The following is a 20,925-nucleotide window of genomic DNA, read 5'->3' as shown; positions in this document are numbered from 1 at the left end:
CCACATACTGTAGTTTTCAAAGAGGCAACTCATTTAGTCTGTTGCTCTCTCCTGAAGTCACTTGATTCCAAAATAACAATGCCAATTTTTTCCAAGTGAGTGATCTGCAATGTATTCGATCATAGTTTTCAAAATTGCAACCAACCTCACCTAATTTCCTTGCCTCCCGGAGGAACGGATTACAACCAACCATTAGTCGGAAAATGGGAATTAGTTTAAGCAGGGGTAGGGACCCTTGGCTCTTTTATGACTTGTGGACTTCAATACCCAGAATTCCTGAACCAGCCATGCTGACTCAGGATTTCTGGGAATTGAAGTCCACAAGTCATAAAAGAGCCAAGATTCCCTACTCCTGGAAGGTGCCTGGTACACAGACTGGAGAAGATAAATGTATCGAATTGCCATAAGACGCGCTAATTTTAAATTTGGCAACTAATTCTCAATGCGTTGACTAACCTCAACCTTCCATTCCTACGTTTCCTACGTTTTACATCCCTGTCTGATCTCACTTTAGAGAACTGGCGGAAGTGACGATGCGTTGGTTATCGCGGCCCATGCACGAGACCTAATGTTTCCGGGTCACGTGGCGGAAATCCGGATAGTTGGGTGCGGCGGGGCGCGGAAGAGCTGGGCCATCTCTCTTCTCCCAAGATGGCTTCTCTTCTTCAGTCAGACCGCGTCTCCTACCTGGTGCGCGGCGAAAAGGAGATCCGCATGCCGCTTTCGCAGCTGTATTTCTGTCGCTACTGCAGTGAACTCCGTTCCCTTGAGTGTGTCTCGCATGAGGTAAATTAGCCCGTGTTATAGAGCCTGGGGTCTTTGATAGCACGCCAGCGGTGTGGATTGGCTAACCCTGCTGCCACTCGTTAGTCCCCCTTCATCCAATTGGCTGAGGGATGTGTGCCACATTGCCCGTTGTTCTGATTTGGAGCTCGGAGAACAGAGCCTTGATTGTCCCTCTGTCAGTGTCCTTTTGTGCTGCCTTGGCTAGGTGGAAAGGGAATAAATTCTGGGTAGGAAGAGATTTATAGGAAGGGTGGAGGAATCTTTTAGCATAGGGTTTAGTATAGGGTTTCCTGCCTTAGCAGGGGGTTGGACTAGATGACCTCCATGGTCCCTTCCAACATATTATTATTATTATTATTATTATTATTATTATTATTATTATTATTATTATTATTATTATTATTATTATTATATTTGAAATAACACTTCTTCCCGTGAAGTTGTTGCTTTTCCTATGTAAGTTGCCACCACTCATTGTTCATAGTATGTTGTGCTTCCCAGTTGGTTACTGTTGCATCCTTTAATCTGTTTAAACCACATCCTTATTCTCCCCCTCCCTAGTTTATATATTTATGTCATGTCTGCCTGCCAGCTTGTCTCTGTCCAACTGGATTCTAGGTGATAATGTTGCAATCAGGTACTATTACCCATCTAACTGTAGGAAGCTTGTATTTGCAAAAAAAACAGTGGGCAATTATGAGTGGGCTACAAGCTTGATTCATAATGTGGGGCCTGTAAGTTGCAACATTCTTGGGGATGTATTTTATGATATGTCCCACTTTATTTTAATTTTAGGTTTTTTTTTAATGGGACACTAGGGTGCTGCAAAGCACAAACAGTATTCCAAAGACTGCTTCTAGTCCCCAGATATATTGTGGAGGCATTCTTAAAAGATGAAAATGATTGAGGACTCACTTAAGTGTTTTGTTTTGAAGTGTATCCGCAGGTCCAGAAAAGGGTAGTAATACACAGTTATGATAAGAGTATCCTGAAAGACTAAAAAAAGAGTGTGCCAAGGAACAAACTCACCCGTTTCTGTCTAGTACAGTGATTTTTGTGTGAGCATTCCCATGACATTTTCTCAGAGTTCCAGATGTGCTGTCCAGTTTGCAAAGCTAGGGGGCCCTTGGAATTCAGTACTGTATTTTGTAATACTGAAAATCAATTTATTAAACAATATTATTCAGTTACAATTTAGAATTAATCTTTTGATATTCTGAGAAGTGAGTGTACCAATAAAAATATGCAGCTTTTGTTCAAATTTTACAGGGGCTCCCAGATTTAAACAAGTGTCCCATTGGTTAAACACAAAATAGTAAAGGAACTCTGCTACTCCAAACATTCTAGAAATCTCCGAAGATGAGACCCTACTTCCTGCACTTAATTTTGACATTGTTTGGGTTGCAGGCCCAACACTGTAAAAGCCTGTTTTTAAATCCATTTTGTTTATGAACATGAATGAAGAAGAATATTTTAATTTTAAGCGTACTCTGTTACTGTAGTGTGTTTTTGAATGTGAACCAATTTCCATTTTAAAACAATCTATAAGCACTGAACAAGAAATATCTTAGTCATTATGATTAAGTGGTCTTAATCTGAAGTATTAGTTTTTGAATTAATTATTTTTCAGTTGTTCAGTTTTGAAAAAAAAGCTAAGAATAATTAAAGAAGGCAACAAGCTATTGGAACCTAGTTGGATAGGGAAATAAATTTTAAAAATTGGTTCATGACAGGACAATTTCCAAATTTGATCTTTGGCATCTTCTGTTCAAAATACTAATAGTTGAGAATGAGAAAAAAATTGCTAGAAAATTCATGGAATCACTGCTGATTTTAAGTTTGTTTTTCATCCCAGTTATAATGCCAATTTTAATTGTCATTAATAATCCTGGGGATTGTACTTTAATGACAGTGCTGACTATTTTTCTGGTACAGATCTAAATTTCCTCTCAATAATAATATCTAGAATAGAAAGAAATGCTGCATTGTCAGCCCTTCTGAATCACCTTATGCCTTCTGAGCATGACATTTGATGTTACATTTTAATATTTCATTTTAAAATGAGATAAATTTTCTCTACAATTAAATGCCTATCTGGTCTTTGAGAGCAAAATCTGAAATAATAATCAAATTTAAGGTTTTGTGGTTTATAAGTCAGTTTTTTGGATATTGTCCTGTCGCAGCCCCTAAAAATCAAAATGTCTTTTTTGTTACAAAGATAAGAAGCAGCACTAGTTCAAGTATAATGGTGAAGAAAGATGACTTTTAAAAATTATTCTATAGGTGGATTCTCACTATTGTCCCAGCTGCTTGGAGAATATGCCTTCAGCTGAAGCCAAGCTGAAAAAAAATAGGTAAGACTACATTGTCCCTTCTTTCTTTTCCTAAAAACATTCTTTTGTGTTTTTCATAATCTTTTTATATTTGACCACATGCTTATTAATTTGAAACCCACTTTGAATTTAATAGTACAGGTAGTCCTCGATTTATGACCATAACTGAACCCAAAATTTCTGTTGCTGAGACATTTGTGGGGGTGTGTGTGTTTGCCTCATTTTACGACTTTTCTTGCCAGTTGTTAAGTGAATCACTGCAGTTACGTTAGTAACACGGTTGCCACATGGTTAAGTGAATCTGACTTCCCCATTGACTTTGCTTGTCAGAAGATTACAAAGGGTGATCACATGACCCTGGGACACTACAACTGTCTGAATTTGGATCATGTGACCATGGGGATGCTACAATGGTTGTAAGTATGAAAAACAACCATCAATCACTTTTTTCAGTGCTGTTGCAACTTCAGAAGTTACAACAGCACTGAAAACTGTTGTAAGTTGAGGACTACCTGTATAGAATCTTAATGGATTGATTATTACAAAATCTGAAGGATTGTACATGACAGGATTTTTGTCTTTTTATAAAGGAAAAGACAACATGAATTAACTTCCTGTTGGTTGCCTCAATGAGTTTTTCTCAGCCAGAAATACTATTTTAAATTTATTGTTAGGAGGAATTTTTGAATTATATGTACATTTGTAAATCAAGAATCTTGACTCCAATTTCTATACAGCTTTTAATTTCAACAAATCAATATGGTTTACATAATAATGAGCATTGTCACTCTAAGAAGACAAATACAGTCAAATCCATTCAATTAAAAAGCTATTACTGGTGTCTTCTTGCTTAGGTGTGCTAACTGTTTTGATTGCCCTTGCTGTATGCATACCCTTTCTACCCGAGCAACAAGCATTCCTGCTCCATTGCCTGATGATCCAGCTAAGACTACAATGAAAAAAGCTTATTATCTGGCCTGTGGATTTTGCCGCTGGACATCCAGGGATGTTGGCATGGCAGATAAATCGGTTGGTGAGTGTCATATCTAAAATAAATGGGACAAAAAACTATATATATTATGCAGTTATTGGTCAAAAGGGGAACGTTGTTGTATTATGCTAAAAACTGGTAGTACACACCGAAGGATTCAGAGAATTTGAATGGAATTAAATTCAATGACTAATGTCTTTGCCTTTGCCACAGAGAGAAATGTGTTCTATAAATATGTGCTTTGTCACTTCAGTTGATAATGAGGGTCCCCAAATACTGTATGTTAGTGAAATAATACCTATTGAAGGTATTTAAACATTTTGCTGGATTGGATCAAAAGTTTATTTTGTCCAATTTTTGCACCAATTGGAAAATATTTTTCTTTGCAACAAACATTTAGAGGTAGCACTATCCAGCATGACTAATTGGTTTAAGAGCCTGAGTCATCATTAATTCTGTTAATTCCTTTTTCAAGACATCTAAATTAGTGTCATTATATATGAAGAAGTAAACTCCATAATTAAACTGCATGCTTTTTTGTCCTAATTTCCCACTATTCATTGTTAGCAGATGAACCAGGCGCTAGTTTTATGAGAGACAACAAATGACTGTTTTGTCCACACTCTTCACACTATACATACAAATCTTCTTCAATATCTTTTCTTCTGAATGAAATATTCCGGAATTTTGTAAGAGAATTGCTTCTTTCCATAATAATTGTGCAAAAGGAAGCTGATGAATAGTAGAACAAAGCAAAAGAAAAACAATGGACGTAATTTCAATCATTTCAGCAGTATAGTCTCTTATCCTCGTCCTTTCCAATGGTTCTATAATTAGCAGACACTAGATATTCCTAACATAAGACATATAAGAATGGGAACCCTTACTAATGGCAAGAAATTTGAAGGAAAAAGTAATTTCTGCCTTCCACTTTTCTTTCAGGGAGGGCCGGTCTCCACTATGTGCAGAAAATATTATCAACTCAGCAAAATCCTCTTGTTATTTATATAGATATCTGTCTTCTCCCCCCCTCCCCCCGCCCAGATATGTTTTGAAGATGCATATGAGAGTGGAATGTTTTGTAATATTTCGTTCTGTAACATTGTACATTGTTGTTACCCACTATGTGGAATACTTTTTTCTATCTGCTGATTTTCCTTAAGGAAGTCTTTTTCACTGTGTACTAATTGTAACAATAAAATTCCCTTGCAATAGGGAAATTTGCAAGGGAAAAATGGAAGGTACAAGGTAGATTTTTATCACCTGTGTTTGATTTGCTGATGTATCATTGATATTTTATGTCCCTGTTAACATTAACCAACTTTCAATTATTAGATAAGAAACACAAGCTGCTTTCTGAGTCATCTTATACAGTGATTATTATGTCATATTATTATTATTAGGTATTATGTCATTCTAAGGGGACGCGGTGGCTCAGTGGGTTGGGATGCTGAGCTTGTCGATCAGAAGGTCGGCAGTTTGGCAGGTCGAATCCCGAGTGCCGCGTAACAGAGTGAGCGCCTGTTACTCGTCCCAGTTTCTGCCAACCTAACAGTTTGAAAGCACGTAAAAATGCAAGTAGAAAAATAGGGACCACTCCGGTGGGAAGGTAACAGCGTTCTGTGCGCCTTTGGCGTCTAGTCATGCCGGCCACATGACCATGGAGATGTCCTCGGACAAGCGCTGGCTCTTTGGCTTTGAAACGGAGATGAGCACCGGCCCTTAGAATCGGAAACGACTAGCACGCATGTGCGGGGGAACCTTTACCTTATTAGGCCAGGGATGGATTTAGCAGAGGAGAAGAGCAGACAGTTACTTTCTGTATAGTTTATTTTTGACTAGAACATGTGTTTCATGATTTGCTTCTTGATCGTTCATGTTATTTTTTGTTACATTGCAGCCAGTGGAGGTTGGCAGGAACCTGAAAATCCTTATACACAAAAGGTAACTAAAAGAAACATATTCAGGAATAAATTAATTTACTAGGAAATATGAAAGTGAAATAAATCAGGAATGAATTGATTTGTTCCATTTCTCTGTGTTTAGCCTCTACTAAAAAACAGCAAAGTCCATTCAAATGGGTAAATATGTAGGAATAGTGGCACAAATTAAACATAAAATATTCTATAAAGAAAATAAATAGGGGGAGAAAGAGTTGCTAGGAAGAGAGAGAGTAAATTTTTAACTCCACTATGTGAAGATTTGTAAATGCAGTGAAAGGTTTTTTTTTTAAAAAAATGTTCAGAATGAATTGAGGAAAAAAATTATTGTAAAGAATGTGCCTTCGCATGCTTAAAATGTTTCTTTTTATATAGATTAATAAACTGGTGGAATATTATCAACAGTTGGCTCAGAAGGAGAAGATGGAAAGAGATCGTAAAAAATTAGTTCGACGGCGACCATACATGCCACTGGCTTTTTCGGTAAGCTAGGAAAACAGCACACAAATTGTTGAGATCACACAGTGAGCACCAGATGTAACATTCTAAAGTACAGTGATTTTATAGCTGACATTTCTAAAACTGAAGCAAGAAAATTTAAAAAATGATAAATGGAACTTATCTGAAGTTTTCATAGCTTATGTTTTATTAAAAGATACCATTTACAGGTAGTCTTCGACTTACAACTTTTCATTTACTGACTGTTTGACATTATAAGGGCACTGAAAAAAGGGACTTATGACAATTTTCACACTTATGACCATTGCACCATTCCCATTGGTCTTGTGATCAAAATTCAGATACTTGATAATTGACTCATATTTATGACAGTTGCATTGTTCTGGAGTCATGTGATTCCCTTTTTGCTACCTTTTGACACAAAGTCAATAGGGAAGCCAAATTCACTTAACAACTGCAGTGATTCACTTAACAACTGTGGCAAGATAGGTCATAACATTGACTTAACTTTCTTGCTTAGCAGTAGGAATTTTGGGCCGAATTGTGGCCGTAAGTCGAGGACTACCTATATTTGAAATAAATGTAGGCATTCATACTTTTAAATCATAAAGTAACTTGGCTTGTATTTTACAATGAAGGTTCAGATTTGGAAATGGGCCCCAATACCTTCAGCTTTCAAATGCTGGATTATTGTTATTCTGTATACAGGGATTTAGCTCAGAGTTGGCACAAATGTAATGTCTGTGAGATATTTAGATTTAAATATGTATTTTGTTTTAATTTTCAGCTATGCATTCAGTGTCATATGAAAAGCTTATGTTTTTCTTGGCTAAATAATTTTGCATATGCTTGCTGCCTTTTGGATAACTGTATAACTTGCTTGTTCTGTGCATTGCTTTTGTCTTTATTGGTGCATTTTTTTTATCTCCGTTGCTACCTGCTGCTAATTTGGGGGCTCTCCACAGCAACATACTATACATGTAGTGGTAAGTTCCTTTAGCTGGTTTTCCTTTAGCCGGATTCAGCTAGTCAGATTGTCTTTATTGCATTTGGGTAACTAACAAGCTCATAGTAGGAAAGTTCACATTCAGTCTGAATGAATTAATACTTATTTAAGTTTAGCAATCATGTAACTTGGTGTATTCCGTAGAATTTTTTTACATAAAACCAAAATTGTTCAGTGTAAGACCCTATAAATGTACTGTGTGGTCACAATCTTTGATGAACTTGAGCATTGTTAAGAACAATTGGTAGGATTAGCCTGGACAAGTATGTTTTGTGCTTCCCCTGTCTATGATTCTTGTGACACATTTTAGTCCTCTTGAACTATAGATTGCCTATAAATACAATACTCCCTGTCCACAATTTTGCCACTTAAATATTTCTTTCCCTGTTAAAAACCATGTCCTTTTAAACAGCATTGCTGTATAAAAACTTTAATATAGATTTTATCTGATACGCCACCCACCAAAGCTTTACAAAATAATAGGCGAGCTAGAGAGGCAAATTAATATCGCAAAGTATTTAGCAATTTTACTATAGAGCTAAACCTTCTAGCCTTACTTTGAAGATAATACAGGCCTAACTATTAAAAGTGGCAGGGAGATAAGTGAAATAATTCAAACCACCTGATCAGTAAAATTGCCATATAAATTGTGCTTTTAACATTGGATTCAGTGAACTATGGCAATTACTATACTTTTCTGAGAATTTGCATGACCTCTTGACCATGGAGAAATTTAGTTTCATTTTAGATTTCACTTTTTAGTGCATTGGTCTGGCACTAATGGGGAAAAAAAAACTTTCAGTTGTTTTCTGTATGCAGAGGAACATTTTTGAATTTAGCCTACTTTTCTTTAGAAATTAGCAACCTTCAGTTTTAATATCTGCTGTCACAACTCAGAATGTTAATCAATTTGTTGGCAAGTACCTCAGCTGACTGTTGTTAACTCAAGTATGGTGTAATGGTGTGATTTCAGACCATTATAGTGATTATATATTTGTCATTTCTATATTTTCTTTAGGTCTATTGCAGTAGGGGGCATTTGGCCACAAAAGTACTTTTCCTCCTAGAATGTAAACTATGTTGTAAGTTGCCCAGAGTCGTTGGATACGAGATAGGCAGCAAATTAAATAAATAAATAAATAAATAAATAAATAAATAAATAAATAAATAAATAAATAAATAAATAAATATTTATGTTCCAAGCTAGGAGACTTAAATATCAAATGAAATTTAAATGAAAGCACTAAATCACTTTATTGTAGAATAGACAGTGATTGAAGGTCTTGTTCCTTTTTTGCTTTTGTATGTTTGCTTTTTGTTAGTCAAACTATCAAAACTTTTATCTGAACAGAGACTTCCAAATTTGCTTTTCTTGTAATTGATACATCTTGTTTTTAAGCTGCCTCAAACCCCAAGATGGTATGTTTTCATTTACCGACTCACCTCTTGTTGTTGACAGGTAATCCTTGACTTACAACCACAGTTGGGACCAGAATTTTGGTTTTAACTAATTGTGGTAGTAAGATGAGGTAGCACATGACCAGACTCATTTTTTAATAACTGTTTTTATGACAGTCGTTGAATTAGTCACTGTGGTAGTTAAAGCAAAACAGTGTTTGTAAAGGTGGTTGTAAAAGTGAAACCACTTTATGGACACAATTTTGCTGGAAAATGGCAAAAAAGGAGCAAAATGTGATGTGACTGTGGGACACTGCAAACTAATTGTAAAAGTGAGCTGATTGTCAAGCACCTGAAATGCGTCACTGTGGGGTTGGTGTGGCAATCATAACTTCATGGATGGGTCACAAGTAACTTTTTTTCAGTCTGGTTACTCTGAAGGGTTGTTAAGCAACCAGTCAAAAGTCAAGGATTACCTGTATCTCTTTTGTAGGACAAATATGGCCTTGGAACCAGGCTCCAACGTCAGAGGCCTGGGGCCCCCATCAGTGCCCTTACTGGACTTTCGTGAGTACTAGTTCTTTCACATCAGTGATTGATAAAGTTACATTGCTTAATACCAATCATATAAAATGGAAATAGCCTCAGAGTCAAGGATAACTCTGGGTTTTCCTTAGCTGATTAGTTAAATGATTAGTTAAATGCTGTACTTTCAATACCAGTGTGTGGACATCTAAGCCAGACATGTAAAACACAAGGCACGGGGGGGGGGGGCAGATCCGGCCCGCGAAGTGGTTTCATGCGGCCCGCGAAGCCATCCTGGAAACAGTGAGGGAATGGCCCCCACTGCCTTGGCCCCAGCTCAGAGACCCTCCTTCTGCCAGAGACCCTCAGATCTGTCCCACTCCCCCATAGGCACCTTTGATGCGAACAATGTAGAGCTGGCCACACCCACCCAGTAGGCCATACGCACTCTAGCCATGCCCACCCAGTAGGCCACGCCCACCTAGGCCATACCCACCCGGCCCCCTGAGGGCAACCGCAATGCTGATGTGGCCCTCAATGAAATTGAGTTTGACACCCCTGATCTAAGCTGTACCTGCAATCTTGTCTAAAGTGTCATTTTATATTTTTTTTTAAAAAAACCCTACAGCTCATTTTCTTACCTCTAAAATTTGCTATTTATATTAATTCAGTGATAAAATGTAAAGCTTAAATTAGGTTGAGTGTTACAGCTTGGTACGACTATTCCAAATGCTGCAAGAATATCTGAATATAAGTAAAGAATTAGTCTCTAACAGCTCTACACGGCTTCATTTGAACCAGCAATTTAGTACTGGTCAGGCTTTTATGGCTTCTTTCAAAAGCAATCGATCCATTCCTTTTGCCTCAGGCTGAAAGAAGGGGAAGACCACAAGGAGATAAAAATTGAACCAGCTCAGGCTGTGGAAGAAGTAGAACCTTTACCTGAGGATTATTACACAAGGCCAGTCAATCTAACGGAAGGTAATAGTTTAGCTTGTCTTTGGCACATTTTGGCCCAAGCTGATTGATTCAAATAATGCTTGTTCTTGTTATTCAAAATCATTAACTGAGATTGTGAATTTTCTGAACTTCCTGTGTTGTGAATAGTGACAACCTTAAAGCAGCGCCTCCTACAGCCAGATTTTCAGCCCATCTGTGCTTCTCAACTTTATCCACGTCATAAGCACCTTCTGATCAAACGCTCACTGCGATGCAGGGTATGTAATCGCTATGAAAAACTACTACCATCACACAGTCATTTTTGGCAAAATCAGAGATCGTATGCAAATTCCAGAATTCCCTGTCCTGGAATTGTTCCAATTCTCTTTCATGTAACTTTCAGCTTTGGCCCTTGGCTGATTTTGAATGTAATTGACACGGGAATGCATGTTTTGAGAATTCTTAGATTACAATAAATTTGTATTACTTCAGTAGGAAAATATTACTTCTCTCTGACTATACAACGAGGCAGTGTGCTTTATAAATGCATTTTACAGTGTTGAAACCCAACTGTAAAGTTATTTTGCCTTGTGAGGTCACAAAGATGCAATGTGTTTATTCCAGTGGCTACTGTTAATAGTGGTAAGGAGTAATGTGGAATACTGACAATTCCAGGCAATAATACATGGCCAAAATTAAACTGAATGAGGTAGACGCTAAGTGCTTTATTTCAACTACAAGCATATTATCATTGAGTTGAATTAGTTCTTTAGTTCTTATTTGAATATGAGAACTAACGACCAAAGGAAAGACCAATAAAAGACTAAGCTGCAAAGATGTAAAGAACCTTACCCTGAAAGATACATTTAGAATATAAATTTGTATAGTTATTTGTAGAATTCATTGTCCAAATGAATGTAGGTTTAAATGTTACATTGGATAAATTTGTGATGCAGACTAACTTGACATTTGGGTTTCAACACTGTAAAATGCATTTATAAAGCACACTGCCTCATTGTATAGTCAAGAGACGCAGAAGGTAATCTGTAGATATTCTGCATAATGGTTATATTTATACCAGTTCCTAGGCAAGGTATGTTTCCATGTTATCTTCTCAAAGGCTTGTGGCTAGCTGTTACAGGAAACAACATCCTGAACTCAGTAAACCTTGATTGACAGTTGTGTTGGAATATGTCTGTGAAGGGGGAGGTGATGTGGTGGATTAAAATAACAGCAGGTTCCCAGGAAGGAGGGGCCACATTCCAAGGGTGGAAACAACAGGAAGCACAGTTTGGAGCTGGACTGTGGAAAGAGATTTAGGATAGCCCCTCCCTAGAATTTCCCAGGGTATCTCCACTAGGTTAGAGTAGCATAAGATTAAGCTGACAAGATTCTGTCTATACAGTATTATGCAAATAAAGAACTGAAGTTTGACTGGCTTTTTTTTTACTTCTTGGGCTAGGTCTGATAATAGAGCAGGTTCTTTTTTTAGGAAACAAAGTTACCTTTCTGAATGTCTAAATTAAAACTTTCAGCATTTTTATAGGCTAGTTCCATTGTTAAGGAAATACTTTATATTCATATGGATGAATGCCCTTGTTTTTTCCCCCCATGCTCATGGCCCTTCCTTCGTATCTATTCTGGAGAATACTGGGTTCTCTGCAGCAGATTTGAGATCCACTTAAGGCTTCAGTTCAGGAGGAATCCATCCCAGGAGAAGTTTCCATTCTACTCTCAACAGCCACTCTTCGATACAGTCCAGCCCTTACATTCTGTTTAGTGAATTGAGTAAAATAAAATGATTCTGCAGTGGTATTTATAATTCTTAAGCATAGCTTTGCAAACTTCTTATTCTCATTTTTTTCTTTTGTTTGTAGAAATGTGAACACAATTTGAGTAAACCAGAGTTCAACCCCACATCAATAAAATTCAAAATTCAATTGGCTGCTGTGTAAGTAATTTGAAAACAGTGACTGCAAGAAATCAAAAGACCTGAAGCAAATTCTCATGGCTGGTATAAATCTATATCTGCTGTATACAATTTCTTCTGGCAAATAAAGGTTCTCACAATCCAAGTACCAGCACGCAGAAAACTAATCTGCTAGTAGCAAATTTTCTATTTTAGCCTTTCTTATGAATATAGATACAATAAATGTGTGAATATATGTATTTTTAATTCCATTTTTATTAAGCAATGCAGCGCAGTCAGCTAGACATTATGTTAAGTGTTGTTTTTCTTTCACAAAAGGCTACAATAGCCATTTAATTCAAGTATGTGTGCTTCTGATAGTTCAGTTGGTTTCTGCTCTGGCAGATTGAAAATTAGTATGACTTATCTTACTGGCAGGTAAGATTTATTCTACTGATCCTAGCCAGAAGATAAGATTACTTCTATCCCATGGAGGAAACCACTTCCTTCAGTCTTTAGCCTTGATTTCTAGAAAAAGCCAACTTAACTTTCAGCTCTACAGTAAGGGTTGAGAAAGAAAAAAAATGGAATTGGGAAAAGCCATGCTTAGTCGCTTTATCAGCAAGATGGGTGGCATATAAATTTAATAAATAAATTAATAAATAAACAGTGAAGTGTTGATGCTGACACCATGAAGTGTGAGTAATCAAGCTAAGTGATTCCGGCAAGCATAGCTGATCTGTGCTGAAAAGAGATCACACCTCAGGATCAGTGACTGGGGGAAGGACATTGCTCATTCAGAAATTGAGCTGAATTGTGGAGAATTGGTCTCCAAAGCAGTGGAACACAACAGAGGAAGCAAGCACCTGTGTTAGTGTTGAACACCTCTGTAGTACAGCCAAATAATCTCCCCATGCAGGCCTTAATAGCTATAGCCAGCTTGCCTGAGCAAGCCAGATCTTAGTTGTACCCAATGCTGAAACAGTTGCTGGTAATTCACAATCTCTTTCATGCTCAATGGAAAAAGGGGGAAAAGGATGACATAGGAAGGGGCCATCTGGCAGCATCAGAGGTAAAGACTCTATAACAGCAAGGAGAGGGCTGCTTATACTTTGAGATAAGTATGTGAAATAATGAAGAGTCCCCACATCCCACGATGAGAGAAGCAGATGTTTATTGATAGACCCAACAATCCCACTCTACAAGTTAGAGAAAGATGAGAGGTTTAAGAGAGCGGTGGCTGATTTTGTTTATTATCCTGTCCAAAATGGTTCTTCCACTTCCTATGTGCTCGTGTCAGTGGCAAGCTTTTTTTGTGGTTACAATGATTTACAGCATAAAGAATTTAAACTACAATGCTGAAATAATTGTAGGAGAGCCATGTTAAGTCTATGATAATGAAAAATCAGAAGGGACAGGAAGATACCATTTGGAAAAGAAGTAAATCCAAAACTTCTAATAGCACAATTGAGTGAGAAATAGTGGAGCTTACATACATCGAAAGGTTTCATGGAACACAATGATTTTTAGCATTACAATTAACACTGTAATCCATGTAATATATAACCTGCATAAATGAACCATTTTCCCCCTCCTTCCCTCATCCTAATTTGAATCCTAGCTCACAAGTCATAAAATGTGTAAATCTGGAAAGGTGCTACCAGACTTCTGATTTTCAGCTGAAATAAGCACTTGCTACTGAAGGGAGGGTATTTCCTTCATGGGATGGGAAAATGTCTTCTAGTCCTGCCTACTAGTTGAAAGAAATGAAATTAACTCTTTCCTGTGAGGTCCATCTTTTTGTGATTAGAGAAAGCAACTTCACAGTAAGCCCAATTACTGTACTGTATGAAAAACAAACTGGAAGCTATAAATTACAGTATAACTTCCTTACAAAAACCTGTTTCCCAATCGTATGTTTTTGCTAGTTTTTTAAAATGTTTCAGTGTTCAGAATAATTTGAAAACTGCATGATTGAAAAAAAATGAGGTATTTAAAATTATAAAATAAAGGAAAAAAGCTAGAGACAATGCCATTCATATATTTCCTATTGGTGTTTTTTTTATAGCAATTACATCCCAGAAGTGAGAATCATGTCAATTCCTAATCTGCGTTATATGAAGGTTAGTAGTTGTTTATTTTAACCCACTTTGAAGATGGACCTTCAAAGCTTTGTGAAGCCTGAATATGAGTGGCTGTGAAATTTTTCGTTTTGTTTACAAATGTGACAGAGGCCTGGAAAGCTAACGTGTTAATTTTTAATAACATTGATTCAGTGAAGAGATGACTCTAACTCATGGTTTCACAATCCACAATTTTTAAATTGGATTCAAAAGCCTATCAGGATGAAACAATTGAAAAAGATGTCCATAAGTAATACGTGCCAACATAAATGTCAGAAGTTTAAGCGTGCTTTTGAGAATTGTAAATCTTGAAGCATTTCCCCTTTTTTTTCATGTAGGAAAGAGTAGGTAGAGTGATAACGCCAAACCTTAAGGTGAAAACCTGGAGGTGTCAAACCTCTCTCCCAGATGCCCTCTAGTTTTAGAAGCCGTGGCGCGCTTTCCTGGCATCAGGGTAGTGCTTGTTAATTATTATCGTCAGCATGTGACTTCCTGGAAATGCCTTTGCTTGATACCTTTTCACAAATCTTGCCAGCTCTTTGGCTTCTGGTAAATGGCAGGGAAAAAGATTGGGAGAAAAAAAATGGAATGGTGGTACTCTTTGGCCTCTGTAGCATTGTGGTGTATAATTATGGAAAACAGCCCTCCTACTTTCTTTCGGGAAGCTAGGTCATAATTACAAGCTATAATTTGAAAGGGGAATTGCTTTATTAAAAATAAGAAAGTGAAACATTCAATGGACAAGGAGATTAATTAAACTATACAGTGCTGCTATTATCACAAACACCTTATAGCAGACATGTCAAACACAAGGCCCGGGGGGCGGATCCGGCCCACGAAGTGGTTTCATGTGGCCCGCGAAGCCATCCTGGAAACAGTGAGGGAACGCCCCCCGCTGCCTTGGCCCTGGCCGAGAGACCCTCCTTCTGCCAGAGACCCTCAGATCTGTCTCACTCCTTCCCAGGCCCCCATAGGCACCCCTTGATGCGAATGATGTAGAGCTGGCCACGCCCACCCAGTAGGCCATACGCACTTTAGCCACACCCACCCAGTAGGCCACACCCACCCAGGCCACACCCACCCGGCCCCCTGAGGGCAACCGCAATGCTAATACGGCCCTCAATGAAATTGAGTTTGACATCCCTGTTCTAGATTATTCCTAGATAACAGGCTTCCCTGGCGTTTTAGATCACTGCAGGCCCTTAGAAAGCCAAAGATGTGAAGGACACAGACGAAAGTGTGAAGGTTTCAGATCCTAACATAGAATGGAAGAAGCAGGCCTTTTGAGAAAAAAAAAATGAGTTTGACACCCCTGCCTTATAGAAACCTCCCACTGGGAAACAAATCCCTCAACATACATGTTTTTTTTAAAGAATCTACTAATATAAAAACAACTCTGATGGAAAGAGTTGCCACTTTCTATGAAATAGGACAATTTTAAAAAACCAGAGATAGGAAATTAAAACCAGACGGGCCCTTCAGAAATCTTAATGTAGTGCTAACTAGGCATATACTTATGCTTCTTCAAGTAGTAATTCCTTGACTCAGTTTCCTTCTTTTACCTATCCTTGCTGGAACCTTTAGTCTTAAATTTGAGGTTAGAAGTGAATCTTGACTTCCTCCAACCCAAGCTTACAATTTCTTGCTTCTTTCTCCCAGAGGTCTCTGGGAAAAAGAAAAAAAAGACTTTTTTTTTCTCTAGCAAAGAGGAAAGAGTTTGTGGGGAGGTGATTATTTTCTGTCATGCAGATACGTGCTTGAAGCCTAGCCAAGAGTCCCTGGTGACCTTAGTTACATATGACATACATAGTTGATAGAATCCATGGCTAGCATACTTATTTCAGATTTTTTGTTTGATTTTGGTTTGGTTGACTGCAAACGAATTCATAATTTTCCTTAACTCCAATATGAATTGGATATTTATAGTTTAGAAAAATGAATGGGATAATGGTTCACATGTTGCTGTTTAAGAGGTTAGCACTTCCTAAAAGGGCATCGTACAGGCAAAAATGAATGTTCTCAATCTAGGACACAGGTCTGCAACCCACGGCTCCATAGCCGCATGCGGCTCTTTCAGCCGTCTCCTGCGGCTCCCAGTCCTCTGCCATGTGCAGTCCAAAAAAAAAAAAAGTGGGACTAAAAAAGTTCAACCAATCAATTCAAATATGCAGGGTAGGTGCATATCTCACCTTGGCTCCACTCTTCAGTCAAACCCTGTTCTGCACATGCGCGCATGTACGCACATGCGCACACATTTTTTGCGGCTCCCAGTTTTTCCTTTTGTGAGGGAACCGGTTCCGAGTGGCTCTTTCACTGTTTCAGGTTGCTGACCCCTGATCTAGGACCATATAGAACCTTCATGAATGTTACTTTGTCTCTTATATACTTCTGTCATTCATAGGAAAGTCAGGTTCTTCTAACTCTAACCAATCCAGTGGAAAACCTTACCCATGTGACCTTAAAAGAATGTGAGGAAAATGATCCTGAGGATATTAATAGTACTGCAAAGGTACTGTAACTTCTTACCATCTTACATGTGTAAGCTAATGTATACACTGATACTGTGCTAAAAATATATAAGAATTGTGAATACCTGCACAGTCCTTTTTTCAGGTTTAGAATGATTTTCTGCCTTAACCCAGTTATTTAAAAAAAAAGAGAGGAGGCTTTTAATACCCATGATTAGCATAGGCATTAGATCTTGTGAGAAAAATACCACTGCTTTTGGATATGAGAAGCTTCCATGATAGTTTGAATTTCATTAGCAGTTACAGTGGTTCTTAATCTTCCAGGTTCTCATATTTGTTATGAAACCTTTTTTGTCTATGTCTCTTTTCAGGTGATGGTTCCTTCCAAGGAACTAATCTTGGCTGGCAAAGATGCAGCAGCAGAATATGATGACTTGGCAGAATCTCAAGATTTCCAGGATGACCCTGAGTAAGTTTGTCTGTCTGCTTTCATAGGTATAGACTTGCATTTACCAACTGTTGAAAACTGACCAATGCTATCCTGACTTTTTCTAGGTGGAAATTTAAAAAATATTGTTTCTCCTAGCAGCACTAGATTTTAAATAGACCAAAGAATATATTTCATTTATTATTGTTATCATTGTTGTTATTATATTATTATTATTATTCCTGCTTTGTAGCATCATAGCTTTCCGGAAGGCTAACAAAGTTGGGATATTCATCAAAGTTACTCCACAGAAAGAAGAAGGAAAAGTTACTGTAAGCTTTAAGATGAGACATGAGTTCAAAAATCTTGCTGCTCCAATCCGCTCCACAGAGGAATGTGATCAGAGTTGTGAAGTCATTTGGCTCACCCATCATGTGGAGCTCAGCCTGGGCCCTCTGCTTCCCTGAAGTTTGATTGAATGCTAAATGATAGTTGCCTGTTACACTGTGCTTTGAAAATGCATTGTGATAAAATACTGGTTTTACAGAGATGCCTTGGAAAGTGAAATTTCAACCAAAAAAAGCTAGAGTTGAAATAGAAAAAAAGACACTTTTTTTCTCTTTGCCTCCTACTCTTCACGTCCATTACATGAATTAGCAGTTCTGTCACTATAGCACACACATAGTCAAAGTGACAGTACAGCTTTAGTGTGCATGTTTGTACTTATCTTCTATCTTCCTTGAAAAAAGTGTCATACTAGTTCCTTGCAAAACCTTTTACTAGCTTTCCTTGGAACAATTTATCTAAGCTAGTGTTAGACAAAATCTCTTTCCTTCTCTGGTACATTTTCTGATAACTGGATTACTACTTTTCTGATAGTAGTAATTACTTCAAGTGGATTTTTCAGTAAAGCAGTAATCAGCATAGCAGCGTGAAAGGAAGACAAGTAAATAGCACAGGTATCAATACTATATAGTTGGAGGGTTTAACTTCTTATGCTGGAGAATGCTTATTTAAAGGAAAGGCAGTTTTCGATAGTTGCATTTGCTGCTGTACTGCATTTATTGAAGCAAAGATCCAGTTGGGACAAGCACTAGTGTTTTTGTTAAATTATTCCTTTAGGAACAGGATGATGACCAAATATAGTTTATTATGATTTTAATTACTTTTAGTAAGTAAATTTGAAATTTTAAGACCTCTCGGAAAAGTAACTACCATTGCCATTGTACAATTTTGCACTGAAGGTGTAAAATCTTATTTCCCTACTGAACAGATTTCATTAGGTTTTGTTAATAGGAAAATGAATAAATTATAAAATATAATTCCCAAGTTTGGGGTCTTGAATTTTAATGATTTGACATTTAATACTGTAGCACTGCATACACATTGTATGTAATGGGAAAGTGAAAAGATCTGATTGCAGGCTGGTGGCCATGGGCATACATTACAGTGTGAATATTTATCATGTAGTCCAAGATTGGAGAAGATGAATAGAAATGTATAATTGGAAGATGTACTTAAAGCCCTTGGAAATATATTTTCCAGGTTGTTAGAAAGTATATTTAAGTAGTTTTAATTTATTTGGCACTATTTAAATAAAAGTTTCACGTTTATTCTGTGCAATTGATGTAAAAAAATTGATGTAGATTATATACGTTGTGCAGCATGAATTTAAGACATCTAGGCAATATTTATTCAATATGTAGTACAATATTAATGTCTGCTGTTCTCAAATTTATACATTAACACTAACATCCATGATCTAACTCCACACACACTAATTAGAAGTACAATTAATAAATTAATAGTGTAACGAATTAATATATATTTAAGATTCCTTGTAAACACAGAAAGTTGGGACATACTTGAAAAGTCTTTTCTCCTTTTAATCTCTTAGAATATAAGTACTTGTACATATCTCACTTTGCATATCTGTAAAAATATTTCGTTGGAGGAACATTCTGCCTTATCAGTATTAGAATAACTGTGTTGCCTTATTGTACAATTTAGCGAACTTCAAATAAATAAGCACTCAAAGCTGCTTTCATGTATTTTTCTTTTATCATATTTAAGATTTTTCTGTCATATTTGTATGACTAGAAATAACTAGCCTACATTTCTTTTGGCAATGCTAGCATAACATCATGATTTGTAAAACTGGACCAACAAATTACTTTTGCACATCTTTTACAAGGTATGCAATAGTCCCAAATTTTGAATTACAGGTAGTCCTCGATCTACAATTATAATTGACCCCAAAATTTCTGTTCCAAAGTGAAGCATTGGTTAAGTGTGTTTTGCTCCATTTTATGACCTTTCTTGCCACAGCTGTTAAGTGAACCACTGTAGTTGTTAATTTAGTAACCAAGGTTGTTAAGTGAATCTGGCTTCCCTATTGGCTTGGCTTGTCAAAAGGAGATCACATGACTCCAGGACATAGCAGCCGTCATAAATATAAACCAGTTGCTAAGACATCTGAGTTTTGATCACCTAACTATGGGGATGCTGCAATAGTTGTAAGTGTGAAAAATGATCATACGTCCCTTTTTCAGTGCCATTGTAACTTCGAGTGGTCATTAAATGAGCTGTTGTAAGTTGAGGACTAACTGTACTCCATAAAAAGTGGAAATGTGGGTTTTTTTTAACATTCACAAATGTGAATCTGATCAATGCTTTTTCTATATAAAACATTAATTGAAACGATTAGCTTACATTACTATCCTTTAGTTGTCACTTGTGAAACATTTATTGCACTTATAGGCATGATGATTGCAGTAACTGTTGAAACGTTTTAGATTAACTGAAAGCATCCATCCATCCCTTGTATATCCCTCATCTAACCAATTCAGACATGCATATTTAAAATGAATATGAAAGCAAAGAACAAACACTATTTTAGTCAAATTATATACTTTTCTTTGTGAAAATCTATGGTGATCTGTTGTGAAACACTTATTGCAAGTAGAAATGTTAATTGTCCTTTATGTAGCCAATTAGAATTGAAATTAAATTGCCATTCCAAATGCTTTGTAGTGGCAATCAAAAGGCTAAGACTGGCAATTGGCAGGAATTGAAAGATGCTATAGAACTTGGGTGTGATGTACTTCAAACACAGGGCAGCTGAGAACTGGGGCTTTATAACACACTGTGTACTAGAGGGATAAGAGTAGACCACGCAGAAGACACTTTTGCAGCTGCTACGATGCTAGAAAATTCCTTGTAGATTTCCTGGTGGCTTGTAGGATTGTATGCAGATGCAGAATTTTCTAAATGTATTTTTAGATTTGGAAAACATTTCAGGTACCCACTTTCAAGGTCTCTTTCAAAAACCTGCAGTTTTCTCTCAAATGTTTTGATATCACAAAACATCCTTTTTGCTGTTTTCCCTACACCTTGTAGTTGTTTGTTCAGTACATTGAAGTGTAGTGTAAAATCTGTAAAAAACATGAGGTTGGTAAGCCAGGCTATATCAGTGAGCTGTGGATATTCCTGCCCTTTTTCATTCATAAACAACCTAATTTCATCCAAGCAGGCTACAAATCTCTCCAGGACTCGTCCTCTGCTCAGCCACCGGATATTATTATACATAAGTAAACAATTATACTGTGCCTGAACCTCCTC

The 20,925-nt window shown here is 37.1% G+C and overlaps 1 protein-coding gene across 2 annotated transcripts; it reads left to right on the top strand.

Annotated features, from left to right (window-relative positions):
- The first annotated feature begins 608 nt into the window (after window positions 1-608).
- DCTN4 (dynactin subunit 4) lies at window positions 609-19,345 on the top strand. Of its 2 annotated transcripts, XM_081317689.1 has the most exons (14): window positions 609-786; window positions 3,070-3,140; window positions 3,974-4,152; window positions 6,011-6,054; window positions 6,426-6,533; window positions 7,475-7,495; window positions 9,407-9,480; window positions 10,307-10,419; window positions 10,546-10,655; window positions 12,255-12,328; window positions 14,355-14,409; window positions 16,811-16,918; window positions 17,249-17,346; window positions 17,558-19,345. In XM_081317689.1, the coding sequence occupies exons 1-14, from the start codon at window positions 652-654 to the stop codon at window positions 17,769-17,771; spliced, it is 1,404 nt and encodes a 467-aa protein (XP_081173815.1). In that variant the 5' UTR covers window positions 609-651; the 3' UTR covers window positions 17,772-19,345. The 2 variants fall into 2 exon arrangements, with proteins under 2 accessions (XP_081173815.1, XP_081173816.1); XM_081317690.1 differs by lacking the exon at window positions 7,475-7,495.
- The last annotated feature ends 1,580 nt before the right edge of the window (window positions 19,346-20,925 follow it).

The sequence above is a fragment of the Vipera berus genome (assembly GCF_964194415.1).
Source record: "Vipera berus genome assembly, chromosome: 2".
NCBI lineage: Eukaryota > Metazoa > Chordata > Lepidosauria > Squamata > Viperidae > Vipera > Vipera berus.
Note: the sequence above shows the minus strand (reverse complement) of the source record. Positions and strands in the feature narration are given on the sequence as shown.